At 40.0% G+C, this 22,328-nt stretch overlaps 1 protein-coding gene across 9 annotated transcripts in view; it reads left to right on the top strand.

Annotated features, from left to right (window-relative positions):
• Positions 1-22,328, top strand: part of Unc5d (unc-5 netrin receptor D) — a 555,548-nt gene that overhangs the window by 321,188 nt on the left and 212,032 nt on the right. For all 9 annotated transcript variants that reach the window (XM_028891808.2, XM_028891807.2, XM_028891806.2 and 6 more), the window contains exon 3: positions 4,809-4,952. In XM_028891808.2, coding sequence (XP_028747641.1) covers positions 4,809-4,952 — 144 coding nt within the window. The remainder of the gene's footprint in view (positions 1-4,808; positions 4,953-22,328) is intronic.

Here is a 22,328-nt window from a genome sequence, read left to right as displayed (position 1 = left end):
CTGATAAATAAGCAGATTACAGCAGTAACTGCTGTCAGCATTTTTCTCATTTAAACAAATAAAGCTGACAAATGATGAAGTTCTGTGCTGCTCTGTTATGTTTAGAACATGCAGAGCAATTATTCATTTGCTGCCAACATTAGTCTATCCACAACTAAACCATCCCAGAGCTTGGAAAGCTTATTAGCATATCAGTACCCTAGTTATATGTTTATATTCTGTGAGGCTCTACTCCATAGCAAAGGCTGATGGGTGTAATTTGCACAATAATTTTCAAGTATTGGGCTTGTCCATACTTAAGAGTTATGCAAGTTATTGGGTACAATGCCACTCTTCTTTAGGAGGTGTTGTCTTCTATTAGTCTGGAACTTTTGTACCATTATAACATTTCCTATGATCAAGTTAGCTGCCCTCTCTGGAGATAGAAAACTAGATAGCTATGTCTGCTTGCAACACAGATGGGTGAACTCCAGTAGAGATGTAGGAGCAGTTCCCTTAAATAGAGAAGCTTTGCTGAGATATTTCTCAAGTGTGGATATAGATTTGCATTACTGTCTATATATGTAAGTGTGTGTGTGTGTGTGTGTGTGTGTGTGTGTGTGTGTGTGTGTGTGTTTGTATGTGTGTCACAAAGGCACTGAAAATTTGATAAAGAATGTTCTACTTTTTAAGAAAGGTGCCTTATTAAAGTAGCACTATTTTGTTATGCTAGGGAAAACACTAAAGATATAAAGAAATCATGACTTTTTTTTAAAGGATTCTCTTAGAAGGGATGGTCTGATGAACCAAAGACCTCATGTTTGGAGGGGGCCTCATCAAGACAATTAATATGTGTGTGTGTGTGTGTGTGTGAGAGAGAGAGAGAGAGAGAGAGAGAGAGAGAGAGAGAGAGGAGGGAGAGAGAAGGAGAGAGAGAGTCTGGCAGTGTCATTTGTGACCCACCACCTTGATGACGCTGATTGGAAGACTACATTATATTCAGGAGCGGTTGGCATTGGTTTTGCTTCTGTCCTGTTGAAGAGCATCTAAAGTGGAACAGTAGCTGAGCTGTGCTGATGTTGAATTCATGACTTAAGGCTTTCCCTTTCAATCTTGGATGAATGTTGACAAAGAGTGGTATAAATAGGGCAGCATAAGTCTGCTCTCCATGGTGGTGAGGACCTATTTTTTCTTTGTTCTTCCTAAAGAACTATGTAAATGTCTCTGTGTGTAATAGTCAAACAGGTTCAGGCCTTGTTGATCCTATGGGTACTGCTCTGGTCATTGTGCCTGTATATGCAAACATCCTTGATTCAGCTCCTGTGCTCCAGGCCACTCACTGTTCCCTGTCCTAACCCCAGGACTATATAACAGCTAGAGGTGGTAGGTAACCATTGTGTCACCGGGCCCACTAACATTACTCAGATTAGCTAAGTCTAGGTCTTTCCACTCTGCCCTTTTGATTCCTCTCATGGGAACCAAAGTAGAAAAGTTCTTGTCCGGTTTCCCCTGCCCTTCTGCTTTCTGTTTGCCCTGCTGTGTGCTTCCCTGTGCTGCTGTGTGCTGCTGCGGAGTGTGGTGTGCTGGGCCTGTTTCTTGCTATGTAAATTTCCTCCTCGTGGCTGTCATTTCCATGTCTGCGTGTCTAACCACACTTGATTAAAATAAACTGTGGGTGCCCTTGGGGGAACAATCGCAAACCGGTGGTTCGCATGTGTGAACTCCCTGTTTTCTGACTTGGACATGTGACCCCTCCGAGCCATTCTGATTAGATAGACTCATGAGATGGAGAGGCTGGCAGTGGAAGAGTGACTTGATCACATTTTTACCTTCCAGGCCTCTCGTATGCTGCTTTAAAAATGCTAGGTATGTTTTTGTACAAAATAATGGGGTTTTGTCACTTGTTTTTGTAGGCGCATCGTGCAGTTTGACCATATCCACCCACCTTCACTCCTGATCACCTTGCTTCCCTCGCACACCCTTACCCCCGACTTCTACTTTGCTATTTGTCTTTGTTGGATTTGGTAGTTTGTTTAATAGGATGGTCTCCAGTTCCATCCATTATCTTGGAAATAAACAGCATCACTTTGTTCTCAATGGCTGGATAATAATCTATTGTGAATATATAGCACACGTTATTTATCCATTCATCTGTCAGTGGTTCCCTAGGCTAATTTCATGACAGCTATTGAGAATAGTGCCATAGTGAACACAGAACATGTCTCCAGTGCATGCTGAGTTTAATTGCTTTGGGTATATACCCAAGAGTGGTATAGCTGGATCATATATTAGTCCTATTGTTGTTTTTAAAAAAATCCTGCATACTGATTTCCATATAGGCTGCACTAATTGACCTTCCTACCAGCAATGTATACAGTTTGAGGGGCCTGCTTTACAAAGGATGGTGTGTTCTGTCTCAGTAAGTGTTCCTGAAACAGGGCCAGATCTTCCTACCACTGTTCCATCTCTCACCTGAGCCAGTGGTATGAGCCTTTCTTCTCTACTTAGTCTTCAAAACAGATTATCCATTTGTCTCACATGGAAGAACAATATGTAAGCAAGCCCCCTTCTGTACCACGTGACTCCTTTTTATCAACTCCTCAACGTCCCTTAACAGAATGTGTGCCCCACTCCTTGCCACTTTCTATTGAAAAGTTGTTTTTGTTTGTTTGCTTGTTTGTTTTGTTTTTTAAATGGATTTTTATTTTCTATGTAGTGTTCTCTCTTTTCCCCTTTGCTAACCAACTCTTCCATTTCCATACCCCAGCCCTGCTGTGTTTTCTTTGTTCACTGCTGGAATGGGACTTGGCTTGTCACATATTAGCCAAATGCTGTCACTTGAGCTACACCATCAGCCTTTTATTTATGTGCAAGGATGTTGGAAATACAAGAGTAGCATCATGCTAAAAGTCTTTGCTCTGGAGAAATCCACAGATTGTAGGACTCAAGTCTTTAAAAAGAAAGATGCACTCTATAGGCACTTTCCACTGGATTGTCAGTAGACACAGAGATGAGTACTGTATGGCTCCTCCTCCAGTCTTAGGAAGTTTACCTCAAATTATACATGATGCTTTATGTGTTCATAACTGTTTCTCATCACATATTATGAATAATATGTTACTGATTTTGTGGCTGTTTTCCCCCATGTGACTAATTCACCCCATTCCTATTTATTATTTAAACCTTACCATAAACAGTGGCAGGCCTGTAATCTAGTTCTTCCATCCATAACCTTTGAATCATTTTTTGTTGTTGTTGTGTGTTTGTTTTTTCTTTAGGTTGACTTTTGCTAGTTTCTCTCCTTTTTATTATTGAAAATAGGTTCTTCTCTCATACAGTACATCCAGATCACAGTTTTCCCCTCCCTCTACTCCACTTCGCACTTCCCTCCACCTCTCTTCTCCACCAATCTACTCCATCTCAATTTCCCTTCAGAAAAGAGCAGACTTTCAAGAGACAACACCCATCCATAACAAAATAGAATGCAACAAGACAAGGCATATTTATCTGCTGCCTGGATTCCTTTTGAATTTAAAAGGAGAAAACCAAATTAGGCATTTAATTTTTCTTCAATTCTTTCACATGTTCGTCTTATTTCCATAATTAAGAACAAGAAATACAGTAAAGGGATAGGCATCTCATTGTGAAAAGCCACAGTGTTGGTTTCTAAGGCAGAAGCAAGGACTCCTCCATCTATAAGCTGTGGATGTAGACAGATGACTGCCTCTCTAAGTCATGGGTTTTTTTGTCTACATCATGGGAATAGAAGAGCATATTCCATCTCTGGGTGATGTGCGGGTACAGTGAGGGGATATCTAGAGCTTCCTGTGGTGCTGGACTTTCATACTAAAGCATTGACTAAACATTCCTATAGTGATGCTAAGTGTCAGCCTGTGTATATGGAACAGAAGGCATGCAAACTCGAAAGACTGCCCACTTGTTTGTTATTACTTAACTGATTTGGCTGGAAGGAATATCCCCTTTTATCCCTAGCACTCCATGAAGTTTGGCTAACCTTCCCAAAGAAGAACCCCAATGGTCCTTGGTCAGAAGCATGAAGATACTTTAACTCTCAAGTTAGAAGTACCAAGCATATTTCTAATGATTAGAAGGAAAATGCAAATTCATAAAAATTCATTGAAAGGTTAAAAGACTTCAGCTTTATCCCAGCTTACAAATGTATCTTTTTTGCTGTTTGGGAACATCTGCCCCATATCCACTCTGAGAATTTTCCTTGGTTCTCTGCAGGGTTATTAGACTTATATCAGCTTGTCTGCTTGCTATATGTCCTGTCTATTTGCTTTGAATCCCATTGGCTCTGTTATCCTCAACCTTTGATACCACTGTTTGGGCCATTTCATGGAATCTTGGCCTGTTTATACCATCTTACACATACTACTTTTTTTATTTCAAGCTACACTATTACAATGATGCTTCATTGGCTACAAAACCCTGTAACCACCCTAAGAACAACTTGAAGCTGTGTCCCTGAGCTTGGTATGTGGAGACAATTATGTTCTAGACATTACTGTTTGTATGCATTTCTCATAGTACATTTTGTACAAAGACAGAGAGCACCAGGTTAATGTAATAGGAATGCTGTTCTATTGCATGGCACTGCGTTGGCTGATAATACTTTGTGTATGCACTTTACAGCCTACTCAGCTCGTGGAATTTAATTAGCAGTAATATATTACTGTCACAGTAATTAAAACCTTGCCTTGATTAAAAACAGAATTGTTTAATTAAAAAGAAAAGGTTTGGCTAACCTTAACTTTGTGATTGAGAAATACAGCGACCTCACATAATGTTCTCTGTCTCTGCATCAGGCTTGAAGGTCCGGGAAGTGTTCATCAATGTCACCAGGCAGCAGGTGGAGGACTTCCATGGGCCAGAGGACTATTGGTGCCAGTGTGTGGCATGGAGCCACCTGGGAACTTCCAAGAGTAGGAAAGCTTCTGTACGCATAGCCTGTAAGTACCTTTGGGTGTGACCTTGGATCTTAGGAATATGGACAAGAGTTAAATACAGTTGAAGAATCCATTGGATATGTCCCGAATGTAGAGGAGAGGGAAACAAGATGAACTTTCCGATATCCAATAAATTTGGTGTTTAAAATATCATTTTAAATGTTTGATCATTTTCTCCAGAGGACAATCAGCAAGTCAGTTTGCCTGAGAGATTCTGCCTGAATTTTCAGCACTCAAATGTCTTAACAAAGCCAGGATAACACGTCCAGAGAATAAAAAGCCCACACAAATGGACTCTGCTTCTCCCATCCATGATGACGCTTAGGGGGTGTACATGGGGAAAGCTAGCAATGACTATGTATTCTACTTTCCAGCCAATCTGCAAAAATAAGGCATTAAAGTCATTAAGGAATTTTTAAAGCCTGCTGTTAAATCTCTTCTCTGTGAATCCTAAAACATAGAAACAGGTTTTAAAGCTGCATTTATTTGACCCATGTCAAACATGCATTTAAAAAAAAACATAGATGAAAAATGATGAGAAAATAAGAATAAATAGAAGAAAACTACTTTTCTGGGGGGAGTCCAAGACTTCTCTATCATATTTCAGCACCAATGTCTTTATAATCTAAGTATGATTTATGAATACACAAGCCTTTCCTCTTTTAAGTGTCCTTATCCCACCCATTCCCATTACCCTGCCTTTGGATCCTTAGACACCTCATTGTTATGCCTAGAAGTGAAAAAAAAAAAAAAAAAAAAAACCTCTAGAAGGGAACTGGGAGGTGCAAGGCAGACATCATTATTGTTGTTTTATTCAAATACTGCCTTTAGAGTGCCATAAAAAATATGGGACAAGAGGGATTTATCTGAGGACTGAAGGAATTCTTCATAGCAGATGTTGATGGCTTGGGGATTAAGAATAGGAGTGAATTGCTATTTGCAGAGACATTTATGTTTCCTCAGAAATGAAATCTTCCTCTTAAAATATGCATTTCACCTTCACAATACTGGTGATTTGGGAGGCCTCTCCTGGATGCCATGTGGGTCCTCATAGACCAAGAAGAGGTCACCTCGTAAGCCATATTCAGTGTGAGAGCCTTGGGAAATATTTTTCCTGCAGTTATTTAGTTAATTAAAATTAGCCAACCAATATTTTATGACTTTAAAGTAGCAGGTCAACTGAGAGAGGGAATATGTGTGCACTCATTTGTCCTGTAATAAGTGCAGTTGTGTGTTCCCTGTGTGGCCTCAATCAGGCCAACCAGAACATTCAACCCCAGTCAAGGTAAGGTATATTTTATAGTACTCAATCCAAACACAGTGCAGGAAACAGCATGAAAGATTTCAACACTGCCCTACTCAGTTTCTTTCTTCTGAGCTTCATCCCCCTCCCCCCTTATCTTACCTTCCTTCTCCGAGGTAGATGTCACCTATTCTTTGAACTATTACAAATATAATCACTGATCTGCCCACCTCTGATGTCTTCTACCTCTATTCTTCCTCACTTAATTCTTGATTGCCAGGTGCCTGTTAGAAGCCCTTGATTTTGTTTATAAACGTCATCAACAAATGGGTCAAACCACCTATTCTAATTTCCCATCACCTGGACTCTACACATTACACTTCATCCTTCCAAACGCCTGGTTGTTGGATGTGTCAACCTTACCTGTCTGACACAGAGCCTGACTCATGCAGTCTGCAATTTTCGCATGTATATTGGAACAGCAGAGAAGAGCCGAGACTCTGCATCCCTGCTCCATTTCCTTTTCCATTCTGCTTCATCTTTGTTTTGTACAGGTGGACTGCATAGTTGATTTTCCTGGGTCTCAATATCCCCAGATGTGAATTGGTACCTATTGCATGGTACTCACAAGTACTACTTACTTAAACTAGCTGGCCCAGTGAGCACTCTTCGATCATCATCTGCTGCCTGTGGCATACCTGATCCTCTCCAGAACTATTACATGTTCTGATCTTTGCTGATTTTAATTGAATGAGTGTTCTAGGTTAGCCTTTACCATGCTGCTCTTTTAAGCAGGATAGAAGCAGACAGTAGAGAATATTAATAATGGAAAAGGCACTTCACATTCGGTCACTTTCCTTTTAATCATTTGACCTTTGCAGGCTTCTGAGATCCTTTCTGTTGATAATCTTGGGATTCTCTCTGAAGATTTAAAAAAAAAAACTTGTTTGTCCTTTTCATATGATAAGCTCATTTGTATATAAAATGTTTTTTTCAGGCAAAAATTGTCAGAATATCATTATAGCTCATATTATATACAACTCACTTAATGTGTTCTCTAAGAGTGTTTGCAACATATTTTTAATTTCTTCCTATGTAGCAAGTTAGAGGCTCTTTAATTTATTTAAAATTATTTATGCAAGCCAAGACATGATTTGTCATTAAATATTGCATTTGACTTGGGGACCAATGTGCATTAAAATGTAAATTGAAATTTAACTAGTGTAGTGGCATCGAAAGTATATGTGGGGGTGCCTTCAGGATCTTACTTGGATGTTTTATTTGCTTCCAGGAAAAACACTTTAGAAATAATTTTCCTTTTTTATTAGACTGAGAAAGAAGAGTTCTGACTTTCACGTGTAAGTACTTCCTAGCAAATAGCACATTGCACATGAGGATACTCTTCATTCTCAATAAATGAATAGGCAAATTAAATATAATTGTTACCATGTTTCTTCTTTTTAAGATTGTTTTTTAAGTGACAGAGGCATCTTAATGTGCTAAATAATCATTGATAGATGAATGCAGTTTATGAACATGAGAACTGTCATCCGAAGGGACTTTACAATTTACTATCATTTTTATAATACTCAGTAAACAGTTCTATTTCAACATCTGAGCTCCTTATGCTTCCTGCATTGAGCCAATGAGCCATTAAAGATTTAACAAATTTTAAATTGCATTGGGCAGAAGCTCCAAGGCAACTGGGACGTTGAGCTGAGGGACGTATTGACAGGAGCATCTTGATGTGATCATGGTTACTAATCTCTTCAAAAACATCAGGAGGCTCTCTGGATGGTGTTGCTTAGAGATTGTTTAATTTTAATGGGAAACAATGGTAAGAAAAATCTTTTGCTTTTTATGACTCATATGTTCCTCAAAATTAACTCTCTTGGGGGTAAAAGTTACAAACATGGAGTAGTGTCTTCTACAATAGATCTTCTGGATTAGGCTATGGAAGAAGGCCCAGGCAACTGTATATATTATTAAAGATTTTATGATTCAGTGAACAGACATCATTGGGATGTCTTGCCTAGGAACTATATCCCCCAAATGTCAACATGCACCTTCATGCAAATCAGTAAGCAATGTGGTCCTCATATAATGCTATATTTTCAGTTCAAATAATTTGGGAAACCTATAAGGTCTCTAACTGGGAAATTCTAATGTGCTTCCTAGACTTGAATTCTGCTAGTTGGTTTATGCCCTGTACTTTGAATAAGAAAGCCGAGAATGTCTTTAGAGAGCACTGTTTGGGGAATTCTTAATTTACCCATTTAGCATTGTATATGCCTTTTTTGTTCAACCTGGTGCAAAAAGGTAGACAGCTTGACTGAAGGGAAGGTCACTGAGCAGAGTGCATCAGGGTTCCTTCTGTCCATCTAATGTACTCCCTTGGCTATTCTTACTGCTAAGCCAGTGTGAGTTGTCTTCTGCTAAACAAAAGCTCGAGAATCACGATTTATGGGCATTGGAGGGTTTGCTTGAGGACAGTGACAGTTGTTTTCCCTTCTCTTCCATGTGTGAGTCAGTTGTGACTCTCATGGTCAAGTTCTAGTGTGTACACACTCTGGATTGGGAGCCGGTGTGCCTGTCATTCATCTCACTGTTCTGCCGTAATCACTCTGTGTTAGAACAGGGAGAAGTTGGCTGGCCATCAACTACTGGGGGCTAGAAATAGCTGAGACCTAGTTACCAAAGTGAGTTTAGAAAGGTAAAAATAGATAAATAAAGCCAGCCTACATGGACCCCCACCAAGCTGGCACAAGTCTGTCTCTAGGGAACAACTCCCACAGGCCCTCCCTCATCCGTCTGGTTCAGCTGGACTGGAGAAGACAGCACGCTGTGGCATCTGCTACTGGATCATTGTCAAAACCAGGAATACTCAATTATTCGTAGTTGTTTATTTTCGTGGGTGAACATTTGGCGCCTTAGCGCTATCTTTTATTCTGTGTTTTTCTTTCTCTCCTTCATCTGCTTATGAGATGTTGTGCCTATTGGTCAAGCAAACCCTTCTTGACACTTAGGTACTCTTCCCAGTTTGGGACTGGGATAAAGGAAAGATTTTTATCCTATAGTTGAGCCTTTCTAGCAAGTTGGTCTCTTGGAAGAATACTCAGTAGGAAACCACTATTTTGTTGATTTAAAAAAAAACATAATTTGATACATGCTGAATAAAATGTAAATATGATTTTTTGAGATGCCTCTAAAATATCTATGCTACTGTGCCAAGAATGAATGAAGAAATTAGAAAAATCTCATTTACAGCCATGGGGCACTCTATACTTACATGCTGTAGTGAAAACAGGATTATTTCCCCTTTGCTTTTGGGGGTGGTTTCTTTTTGAAAATTGAAGGGGGAAAAAAAGACATTAAGTTGTCTCAGTGGTGCATCTCAGCTTCCTGGCTTAAATAAGTAATTTCATGTGCTGAGAACTCCCAGTGCCCCCTGCTTCACGCCTGCAAAGTTAAACACGGGGATAAATAAATGTCCATACACCGTGCAGATGTAACTTTTTATGCCTGTCTTTTCCCATGACATCCTCACAGCTGGGCTGGACTCCACCTGAATGAGTGGTACTACTTAGATCAGTGGTTCTCAACCTGTGGGTCGAAACCCCTTTGGGGATTGGATAATCTTTCACAGAGGTCACACATCAGATATCCTGCATATCAGATATTTACATTGTGGTTCAGAACAGTACTAAAGTTACAGTTGCGAAATAGCAACAAAAATAATTGTATGGGAGTCACCACAACATGAGGAACGGTATTTAAGAGTTGCAGTGTTTTGAAGGTTATGAACCACTGGCTTAAGTGCTTAGATGCAAAAACTTAGGTTCAGAGGTGTGAGGCTTGCTTTCCCTGGCTTTGCTCTGCCTGTGTTCATTATACCCCTGGAGCACATGCATCACTCCACCTCCCCATCTCTGACTCTTCTTTCTTACCTTATGCCTCTATCCGAGGACTGTCATACTCGCTGCCTTATTCCCAGAACCCAGCTGAACTAATCACCAGCCTCATCGACCAATTTGGACATCAAAAAGCCTATTCTCTAGTATCCCCAGCTTCCAAATTCCACAAATCCAAGAGTCCATGTCTGTCTTCCCACAGCATTTTTGGACTGTTTTCATGATATGTACAATGTTTTATCTGTAAGTTCATTTCTGCTTTTAGGTTATAAACTGCCTCAAGGTTCCAACATTATTGCCTTCATTTTTTTTTTTTTTTTTTTTTTTTTTACTTCTGAGTGTCTTGCAGACCTTATATATCACCTTTGTAGTAGATATCTTCTGAATAGCGATGCCATCTACTCAGACCCTGACTCCTCTTCATGAAAGAGCATCTGCTGGTTGTTTATTATGATGATGCTCAGCTGTCTGGCTTCCTTGTGAACCTATCTCTAATGAGAACAAAGAAGAATCATCTTTGGCTTCCCTTGTCTGGAGCTGACTGCTAATCATGAACACTGTAGTAAAGCAGAGGTCAAAAGGGAAACGAAGTGATGAAGCATTACAACCATGATACCCTATGACTTACATATGTGACCTCCTCAGCTTACACTGTCCGCTCTGCTCCAGTTCTCTCTGGCAACACACATCTCCATTGTGGAAACCACACTGCAATACCTAGTATAAACTGCACAAAAGTCCCTAAAGTTAAGAGAGATAGTATTATACTTTTCTTCCAAAGGTCAATAATTTCTTATAGCCTCATATTGACTTCTAGGGTATTATTGATGGATATGAGAGTCTTAGCCTTTGGATAACTACATAACATCATCTAGTCATGGGAAGAATAATTGCTGAAATACAGCTGCAGTCCAGTAACTAGGCTGCACACAAAGGGATGGGGTTGTATCCACCTGAAGCCATACAGATGCAGTTTCCTTGCCAAGCCCTGTGCTAATGAGTGTCAGGGTTGCACAAAGGTACCATGTAGGCTTACAGAAGCAGAGCTGGCAGCATACTTTCTGAGCCCCAGTGCACCATGAACAGAGTTCCGTGTTTAAAAGTTAAGAGTTTGGACTGTGAAAGCAGCCTATTAAATCATGCATGGAGCCATGCACATTTACATGGAACATAACACCCTATGAAGCTAGCTCTGAAAAATCAGGTCCTATATGTAGCAGTTGTATAAAAACAGAAAAACTGTCCTTGGAAGCCTAGGGACACCCTCAAATTGTAACACACAGGATTTTGGAAAGGACCGTTTTTGCTGCAAAGCCAGCAGCAGTATCATTGGGTCTAGGTACGAAGTTGACAGGTGTTGAGTGGGGCTGGGAAATGACGTGACCAATGGTGGATCAGTGTTCCTGTTACAGCAACTCCCTGTGCACTCCACATGAAGAAGCAAGGTGCACACATCTGGCAGTGATATGTGAGACTGCATAATTATTTTAGATGTCTATGTAAGATGGAGGAAGTAGGGCTGTTTATACATTTCTAAATATGAGGAGTGGAGGGTGTTACTCTATTGATAGTGCGCTTGCCTAGCATTCAAGAGGTCCTAAATTCGATTCTCTGCACTCCAGAAGTAGCCTGTAATCCCGGCACTCTGAAGGTGAACATAGGCTCTTGGTCATCAAGCTAAATGGAGAGCAAAGCCAACATTAAAGACCTATCTCAAGCAAGCAAAGTTTTGACACAATAGACCTTAACAAGCTTTACGGCATTCTACGTGGAATGATTTCCTTAAGTCATTTACTGACAATCCGCATGTTAATAGTGACCCTGTTACTGTTACCCCTCTTTCTGTGTTTATCTCTATGGTCTTGTCCCACTCCATGGTGGGAATTATTTTGAGAAGTCCATCATTAGACTCTTTTATCCTTTTTGACCCAGGTGGCATAGAGCAGTCATTCCATGGCAAATATGATATGATGGAGCGGCTGCCAACCTACCCTGCAAAGCAATTCTAAAATAAATACATTTTTAATAAGTAGGAATTCACTTTAAAATTATAATAAAAAGAATGACACAGTAAGCCTACAGTCACCTGTTAATGCGATTACATGTCATATACAAGACAACTATATGTCTGAATGTTTGTACAACTGACTGTTTACAAAAGTCACGCAGATACCTAGAGCTGTGGGTGCATAACAGCATTGATGTCAGTGGCAGCATGAGTTCTTCGGTTCCATTATAATCTTTTATAATGTATATTGTTTACGCTGTCCGTTAGTGATATATATGTCACCACTATATGTATTAGATGCAGACATCTGTGGAATTCTTTTCTACAGTACCATTTCTCTCTTCATTTTCCTTAAGTACATTTTATGACATATCTAAGGTATAATTATAAGAAAACTTTGCATAGAAGACTATCACCCAACTCCAATAACTATCTGTTCTCTGCCAATGTGCAGAAATGTTGTTTGGTAACAGAACACTCTAGTTCTCATGTTACAGTTGGGTGTGAAGCCTCCTTTGCTTCTTGTAACCCAGGGGATTCTTCGGTCTTCTTCTGTCCCCTGTGACACAGAGTTTGGAAGCATAATGGTCAGTTACTTTGTCTAATGTCCACCAGTATAACTGTTTTCATTGTACAGAATAAAAGCAGCCACACAGAAGGGAGCTCTCTTTGCCTGAATAATTTGAGCACAGCAATGATAGTAAAGAATTATAACTCATTAAGTAAGAATGCACATTGATTGAGTGTGAATAGCTCAAGGAAGCAGCTGACGGGGGGGGGGGTGATTAGCACTAAAGCACATGCTGCACAAGCATGGGAACTGGAGTTCAGAATCCCAGCACCCCCATAAATAGCCGAGCCTGTGGGTGTATACCTGTAATCCAGAACCAGGGAGGCAAAGACAAAAGATTTGTAGGGTTTGCTGGCTAGCCCGTGTAGCCAATTAGTGAGATCAAGTTTAGTGAGAGACACTGACTCAAAAGTTGAATTCAAAAACAACCAAGGAAGATATCTAATGTCAACCTCTGGCTTCTATGTGCACACGGTGTACACACACACACACACACACACACACACACACACACACACACACACACACGGAGAAAGACCAAGACATACACAGAGACAGAGAGAAAGAGACACACAGAGAGACAGAGACATAGAATAAAGAAAGGAGAGGGATAAGTTTTCCTTACTATGGAATAAAAATATCTATATAATTTCTGCGAATATAAGCAAGTAGTGTAATGGAGGCCAAAACTTGGAGGTAAGACTTTTAGGGATCTTAGCATGTTTACATAATCTCAGTCTTTTTCCACATCTGCTTATTAATCATAAAGAAGATGCCAATCAATTTGTAGTGAAAAATCTCATCATACTCTACCTCACCTAAGTGATTAGTATAATATCACCAGCAATGTAACAGTAATGAGATGTCCCTTCATATGATGAACTGACACTAATTGCTTCAGCTTTGTTCTTTCTAAATATGCGCAATCTTCACATGCTTGTAGGAAGACATTGGAAGAATTGCATTAAAGAACATTTGACACGATAGATCATTTTGAATCATTTCTACAAAATGCTGTCTGAATGATAGACAATTGAGAAGCCACAAGATTAGTGTGGTCCATCTGTCCAAAGCTTTCAATATCCATAGGATTTTAGTGCCCGGTAGTACAAACCCTTTGTTGCTCAAGTGTCTTATGATAAATGGCATTGTACTGGCACCTTCTATCTTATTCTGTAAGTCACCTTTGGATTGCTTATAGAACCGTGCACATATATTGAACAGGCATTGTCTGAAAGGCTTGGGACCAGAAGTTTTCAGGTTTCAGAGTCTATTAGATGTTGGGGTAAATGCATCTACTTTACTCATTGAGCATCTCCATCCCATACATCCAAAATTAGAAATGCTTCAAATTCACAAAGTTTTGATCATCAGATTTAGGATCGTTTTGGATTGGGGATTCTTTTCTTGTTGTTGGAGTTGTTCAACCTTTCCGATGTTAATCTCTATGAATTTTATATTCAGCTTTATTGTTTAAACTTCAGGGAAAAATAACAAAAATGTATGTATTCTCTACAGCTACAATTTGTTTTTATTATTATCAAACTTAGTTTAGGCTTACTTTCCAAATGTGAAGCCCATGGATATAGTATAATGTATACTTCTCTTAGGTAATAGAAATAATCAGGTATGGGACAGAATGCTGAAAATAAATGAATTTTGAGGCTACAATTATAAACATCAAAGGTACTTGATGTGTCACATCTTCTTAGTTAACACCCATGGGTGGGCCTGCCTCCCTTGCCAGTAGATGCTCTTCAGCATGGAGTATGAAAACCTGAAATCTCTAGGGAGCTGTGTTCTGTGAATAAAGAGCAATGGTTTGTACAATACTGATAGAAATTGATCTACTTTTGTTTAACACATGCATGTTTATGAGTGACAACCTTAAAGATATGGTCTACTGACAAGAAATGTGTTAGGGAGAAATGAAATTTCCCCAGATAACATTCTTTCAGGCTACTTATTACCAGTCACTATTTTACCATGAAGAATTTGTAGAAATATAGTCACTGCCTTTCAATGAAATCACAGATTAATTCTCTCTGCTATTCCTTTAGTGAAACTCACCTTGCATTTCTTGAAGACAGCCGTTTCTATAAAAACTTCAGTATTATATTGGCAAAGAGAATATAGATTGTACTTCAATCAATACTAAATCTTTCCACTAAGTAAACCTTCTGACACACCAACAGTTGGAAAGCAAAACAAACAAACATAACAACAGAAAGAAATTAACTCTCCTAATCTTTGCATACATTTTGTGCCTAGTGAATCTTCTCAGGTTAGTGTCACATCTTTCTACGTAAGTAGGGAAAGACAGGATTGCATTCCAGAAATTTCCTAAATAACAGAGGGTTGCTGACTTAAGGGAGGAATTGAGCATCTGTGAGTAGTTCAGAAACCTGTATATTCTAGGCATCCCAAGAACAAAATATTGTCACTTCCTTTGAAGAGTTCACAGTGTAATGAGAGAGATACACTTGGAAATAAGAATTTTCAGTGGTGCATGGCTCCTGATACATTCAGTGTACATGAGGAACGCACCAGGACAGCTGCTGATCTCAGGGACCCAAGATACACTTCTTGAGTTACTAAGAAACATAATTTTTGATGAAGACTGAGGATTTATCTGGAAAGGAATTTGCAAATGGACATTAACACAAGCATGTGGCTACTGAAATATGAAACTGAGGAGGTAAAGTAAAGAACTTTAGGTACATTAAGTAAGGGACTTTCTATGTTTCTGACTTAAATACCTCAATTACTAGTTATTCTATTAAGTATAATTATGAATACAGCAGAAGAAATGAGTTTCAGGAACAAAGCATCAAGTTCAGTGCTTAATCATAGCAAATGAAGATATGCATGACTCATGTGATAGTCAGTGGACTGTTTTTAATCATACAGTTGTACATTTTAGTCGGAAGCCCAAGACATAAGATAAACATCAATGTCCTAAATTGGAGTCCTTGGAACATCAGTGATTAGTATAATTTCCTACTGGAAATACAGGAGAAACAGATTTCCTCAGGAATACCTAAGGTACTTTTCACTCCTATGTTTTCTCCAGCTCTCAAACTTCTGGTGGGAATAGAAAGGATAGTGAGCTAGGAGTGAAATTCCATAAGAAAAGAGGGGAGAAACAGAAAGGCCCATGAAGAAGGTAAAGATAAAGGCAGGAGAGAAGATAAATGGTCCATGACAAAGTGGAGATGGTTATGAGGAAAAAAATCATCAAGATTTCAGTGTTATGTAAAGATTATAAGATTTTTAGATGTGTCATTATTTTTGACGTGAGAGCTGCCATTGATGCAGGACAACTAATGGGAGAAGTGATATGAGATGTGTAGACCTAGGAATTAGCAGGAGGATGTGAAGCACAGAGGATAGACTCTTTCCAAAACCTGGACTATGTAGGAAGGAGCTAGAACATGGCTGGAGATAACCATTTCAGGGCTAGATGATGTTCTAATGCAAAAACTAAGACTTAAAAGACTTTGTAAACATTTGCAGAAAAGGAATAGGAACAAAAGAAGGATGAAGAAATCAAATCAGAAGACTTGGACTTGAGTTCTGGGCTCAGCCAACCAGCTTAAACTCTGCTGATGGCTGAGACCCACCACAGATGATACTCATATGAAAACCTCAGAAATTAAGGTCACTCAGCTCTGCTCAAAAGCACGGAAATCATAATCGTTGGTAGGAAGGACAAGAACACTCAGTGATTTTGCAGTCTTTTGGCCTTCCTTCTTCCTACTGACTTCATGAGTTTCTTGAGTATATTCTTTTTTTGTTAACTCTAAATGGTATGTTATTCAGGGGCTCCTTCTTAGGGCACCTTCACAGCATAATCTCCAAGTACCTCCTGGCAAAATCCTCACCTCCATGCCTTCCAATTGCGCTGATCACCTTCAATCTTAATATTCCATTTCCCCTCCCAGGTTCTCCATCACCCACTTGCATTCCACATTTACTTGGATACTTAGTACATGTTTCATACTCACTGTGCCTACTCCCATGTTGCTATATACACGTTAATACCCCAGTCTTCTTGCTTCAGTAATAGCTTCTCATGTTCTTTTAATAAGATATGGGAACTGTCATTGACTCTTCTTCCCTTTTATCACGTACCATTCAGCAAAAAGTCTGGATAAATACGCCTCCAAAATGTATTATACATCTGGCTATCTTTTTTTTTTAATTTAATTTAATTTTACGATACCATTCAGTTCTACATAACAGCCACAGATTTCCTTGTTCTCCCCCTTCCTGCCCCTCCTCCTCTTCCCCCCCAGCCCAACCCCCATTCCCACCTCCTCCAGGGCAAAGTCTCCCCTGAGGACTGAGATTGACCTGGTAGACTCAGTCCAGGCAGGTCCAGTCCCCTCATCCCAGATTGAGCCAAGCGTCCCTGCATAAGTCCCAGGTTTCAAACAGCTAACTCATGCAATGAGCACAGGACCCGATACCACTGCCTAGATGCCTCCCAAACAGATCAAGCCAATCAACTGTCTCACCTATTCAGAGGGCCTGATCCAGTTGGGGTCCCCTCAGCCTTTGGTTCATAGTTCATGTTTCTCTTCAGATCGTATAAATCTTTCTCCTTTTACATCTGCCTATCTTATAATCACTGTGGATCTACTCTGCCTCCTCGGTTCCCCGCTTCCACTGTACTGCCTTAAGATCCATTTCCTACAAAAACAGCAAAAAAAAAAAAAAAAAAAAAAAAAAAAATCTGCAAGTTATTCATATATATCACCTCTCACCCAAAGCTCAGGGACCACTCCAGAAGGAGGAACACAAAGAGTGTAAGGACCAGAGTTTGGGGCAGACCAGAGTAAAATGGTGTCTTCTGAACATGACTGGAACATTGCTCTCAAGAAGTCACAGAAGCTGTGATTGTCTACTTAAGAATTGTAGGAGATCAAGCCAGTCAATAATTTAGCATGGAGGCAGGAAGAGCGCATTAGTCTCCACCCCAACTGAGGCACTGTGGACAGCTGACGGCTTTGAGGAAAGGGGGAGTCAGTTTTCTCTAAGAGCCTAAGAGCGTGGTCCCTGGTAGGTCAACCACGCTGCAGTGATTGTCCCCATCCATGAGGACATGGGAAGCAATTGGACTCATTAGCTTATTAAAAGTAAAAAAAAAAAAAAAAAAAGACAAGAAGTTGAGAAAGAGGGGTGTATAGGTGGAGCTGGAAGAAGCTGGGGTCAAGAGTAGGAAGGAATATGATCAATTTCCATTCTATAAAATTCTTAAAGAATTATTGTACTTTTTTAATTTGGGAAAAATAATAAAGAACTGGATTATGCTATTCCCTCAGCTCAACTCCCCCAAATAATTCCCCAAATGGACCACTGACACCTTGAGAATTAACCCCACTCCTAGACTGCAGCAATTCTCTGTTGCAGTCTTGGTGGATTTTTTTTTTTTTCTTCCCCAGCTTTCTACAGTTGATCCTGGTTCAGAGCCCCTTTTGATTCAGTTTTCCTGGAAAGTATCCCCAAGAGCAAGTAGTTGGCTTTCTTTGTAGCTTTTATTTCATATATAATATTTACTAGGCCTTCTTATAATACATCAACTATAGGTTTGGTGCTAACAAGTTTTGGTCTAAGTGATTACTTGGGTCCTCCATGATGTGGTAGGGTAGGGTAAGGAAAGCGAATGTGTTTTCTTCTTTCCACAGAGATGTATTATGGGGCCAGACAGATGCTAGGTACAGTGGCTATTCTATTCTTCCAGTACTCATGACACTGGCCACATGTTGTCCTTGCTAACCTTCCTCACCTCAGAGAGATTCAGGTTGAGGGAAGAATCAAAGATCTAACAATGCAGTTAAAATATATTTCTGCTTGCTGCATGGTTGACTTTTCTTTTTTGCCTCTTTCTTCCATTTCTTTTTTTATTCCCTTTCTCTGCAGTCATGGTACTGAATCGTAAATAGGTAGTGAGCATTGAATGCTTGGGGTTATTTTTAGGTCATTTCTTCTGAAACTCATTGCAAGTTCATAGCTCTCTAATTTCCTGTGGAGGGCTATGGAGGTCATGTAGGAAAGTCAGGGATGATTCCTCATGTCTGTGTCATTCTTAAAACTCAGTTCCATCAACCATGAAGTTCATTGTGCATTGGAATGCTCATCAAGATGCCACGCTGCAAGCCAGTGCTTGTAGGTGTGAATAAAGCACCTTCAAGTTGGGAATTCTAACAGGAGAAAGATGAACTCTGCACGTACTGCTTGGGAATTGAGCAGCCTAGAAATGCTGACGATGTTGCCACTGTATCTGGTTTTTGTCTTTTATCATCAAAAGTACTTTGATTTGGTGGTTATCTGTATTCACCTAGAACTCAGTTTTCCCATTAGCATTGCAAAAAGAGAAGTCATACTAACATGTAGAATATGGAATTTATAGGTAAGTTCTCCCTATAACATTCCATGGGGCATGATAAAAGAATATATAAAATATTTCATTACTTATATCTATTTTATTTAAAACCTTAGCACATGCTATATTTCCACCTAACAACTTCTGAAGATTTTCATATATGTTTATGTCAAAGATTGTTGAAAAAAACGTATCATTCAGTGAAGCTTCAGCTATCTTTCATGTATTGACCCAAATAATAAATATAGTCAAGACTCAGAAATTCATTCCTTGCCACTTGGAGACAAAGCAAACAAGAAATTCTCAACCTATATGCTTCCTTTGTGTAGCACTCCCACCTGTAGTTCCTTCCTGGGGAAAACAGTGCTTAGTGTTTTTTCAGTCACCTCTGTCATGCTGTGCATGACATGTATACCACATATACCCATTGGACTAAGAACATGAACCTACAAGCAGCACCATACATTGACCATTATGGAGTCTCATTCATGAACAATAAAAGACCTGAATGTATGCTTTATTGCTTGCCTGGGTATGACCTGATGCTAAAAAGAAGTAATTGGTACTGATAACAGAAAGCGAAAAGCCCGAGAGAAGCAGGTACTCATGGCCACGGGTAAGTTGAGTTCACCCTGGCAGAATACTGAGAGGAGACTGGCTGGGGTGAAGCAGAGTAACAAAGTGTGTGCTGAAAGGACTTAGGAGCAACCCAGATGATGGAGTTATGTTGGATCTCTTCACTGCCTGTGGGTCATTATCTCATTGTCTTTCTTGAGATCTGGTTCTCTTAAGTCTGATTCATTCAGTGAAGTCAAAGCTTAAGGTATATTTGATTTCCACCTGTCTCGGATCCATAATTAAGGTTTCTAGCTTCCCAATTATCAGCTTACCCTCTGGTTTTGATGACGTTTTGTCCTTGTAAACAAGAGAAGCCAAACACAATGCAATGTGCTTTGCTGGGAGCAGCTCAGTAGAAAACAGGTTAATTTCTCAAAGTGCTTTCACAAACTGTCTCAAGCCTCCACCAGCATCCCTACCTCTGGCAAAGTCAGACCTTTTCTCCTGTACTGCCATTGCTACCCAATAGTGGGAGATTAATGATAGACAATGCTAGATGCACAACGTCCCATGAATGACAGCCATCTCCAGGAGAATTACCGGGCACAAAGCAGCTCAGAGTCCTGAAGTTATTTGATGATCATGGTATCAGCTTCGAGGAGCCTCTCTGTATGCCAGGAATCTTTGCATTGGCCAGACATCCCAGGGTGGCAGTAGGCAGTGTCAGCAGACTGTCGTCCTCTGAGGGAAGAAGCCACACGGAGAGCACCATGTTGGCTCATCTGTGGCAGAAGTGGCCTTCTACTGTTGCTGCAGAGTTTACTAACAGGAGTTGGTTACAGATGTAATGCCAATTATTTTAGGATGGCTAGCGGGGGATGCCTCATCTGTGCTGCTGGCTTATAAGAATCTCTGTGTGGAAGACTGTCTTATGACCAGCTGTTACTCAGTGACTCCTAAAAGCAGCAATCGGACCTGGAAGACTCAAGACAAGATGGCCTGAATGGTGTGAATAGCCTGGCATCAATATGAGTCTTCAGAATCTAAAGCAAAGCAGATGGATCTTAGCCAAGCTGGCCAGCGGGCACAGATAGTGTGCTGTCACCTGGCAGGGTGCTTTTCTTATGCTCCTCTAGGGAACTGGAGTCAGTAACTGACTTCTCAGGTCATTACTGTTTAGGACCAAAAGACTGAGGCAGAACCAAATAGAGGCACTGGGCCCTGACTTCCATTTTCTGCCGGGCATTTGCTATGCGTTTGAATCAGCTCTTTTATTACAACAAATGACCTGCATTTGGCTGAGTTACAAATTCCTTTTATGTATGACAAATGTGGTCTGTTGTTCCTTCTGAAAAAAAAAAAAAAAAAAAAAAACCCACAGTGGGTAAGATTCAAACCTGATTTGAAATCCGTGTAGTTGGACGACTAATGGGACACCATGTCATCCTCCTGCATCTTAACAAATGGCTTTGACTATGACTATTAAAAAATGTCTATGATTTTTCACTGGCTGATTTGGTTTGAATGAGTAAATTATTTTTATTTCATTGCATTAACTGCCAGAACATTGAATGAGCCGATAACTCCCTGGTGTTGCCGAGCAGCAGAGAACTATTATTCGGAATTGAATTTTTATTGATTTTCGTGTGCTACAATGACTTTTCTAACATAGTAGCATGAAAGGAAAATGAGAAAGAGACCAAATAGGGCATTGGGTGAGGAAGGGGCAGCAGTTGTGTCCTGTGGCCCAGCCTAAAATATGCCACATAAGGGCAGGTGCTGCTGACTCTATGTGACTTGTTGCTGATGATATGATTTATAACCAAGCCATGTGCCTGGCTTCCTCACTTCCTGCTCCTCTTTCCTACCTCTTTGGTTCCAGTCATCTTGAGCCTCATTGACATTCTACTGCAAAAATGGACAGACAGGGTAACAGAATGATGGAGTAAAGTTGCAGAAATACAAAACATAGTGAATTGGTTTATATATTGGTCACACGTGGGCCATGTACTGTATGTGAAGAAAATAGTGGATAAGTATGTCACTTTAATAAGATTCTTGTGTTTATCACATCTTCCCATGCTTTCTTCATCCTCTTAACTTCTGAGAAAGTTATCAGGTGACATGAGCTGAAATGGAAACTTATAAATAACTTAATTAATTCATCCTGCCATTCAACAAATATTCATCAAGAGACAGTATATGCCATTCCGGATACCAAGGTGTATTACCTTGCTTGCTGGAACAAAATGCTGCAGATAGATTTAATTTAGCTGTGTTTTAAGGCAGGGGAGGCATAATGGCTAAGGTACAATTATCTCTGGGAATCAGGAAGCAGAGAGAGACTAGCTATAACTCATCAGCTCCATGTTTAGGTACTCTGCCCAAAAGATCTTACATCCTTTCCAGACATACCACTGGCTGGAGACCGGGTGTTCAAAGACATGAGCTTGGGGGATGGGATGTTCTGCATTCAAAACAAAACAGTGATGTGACAGTGAGCCGAACAGATGAAATGTTTTTCCCCAGCCCCACAACTAAAATAAAATTGGAGAAGTGCTTGAATTCACAGTTCACTGAGTTTTGAAGGCTACGTAATTTTAGCTTCTTTCTTTGATAGATGTGGTGAGGTTGAACCTAGATGCAATAACATGAAACAGAAGGCTCCTCTGCCCTGACTCCTGGCTCAGTGTACAGTGC

This window comes from Peromyscus leucopus, chromosome 17, assembly GCF_004664715.2.
Source record: "Peromyscus leucopus breed LL Stock chromosome 17, UCI_PerLeu_2.1, whole genome shotgun sequence".
Lineage (NCBI taxonomy): Eukaryota > Metazoa > Chordata > Mammalia > Rodentia > Cricetidae > Peromyscus > Peromyscus leucopus.
This window is presented reverse-complemented; position numbering and strand designations above follow the sequence as displayed.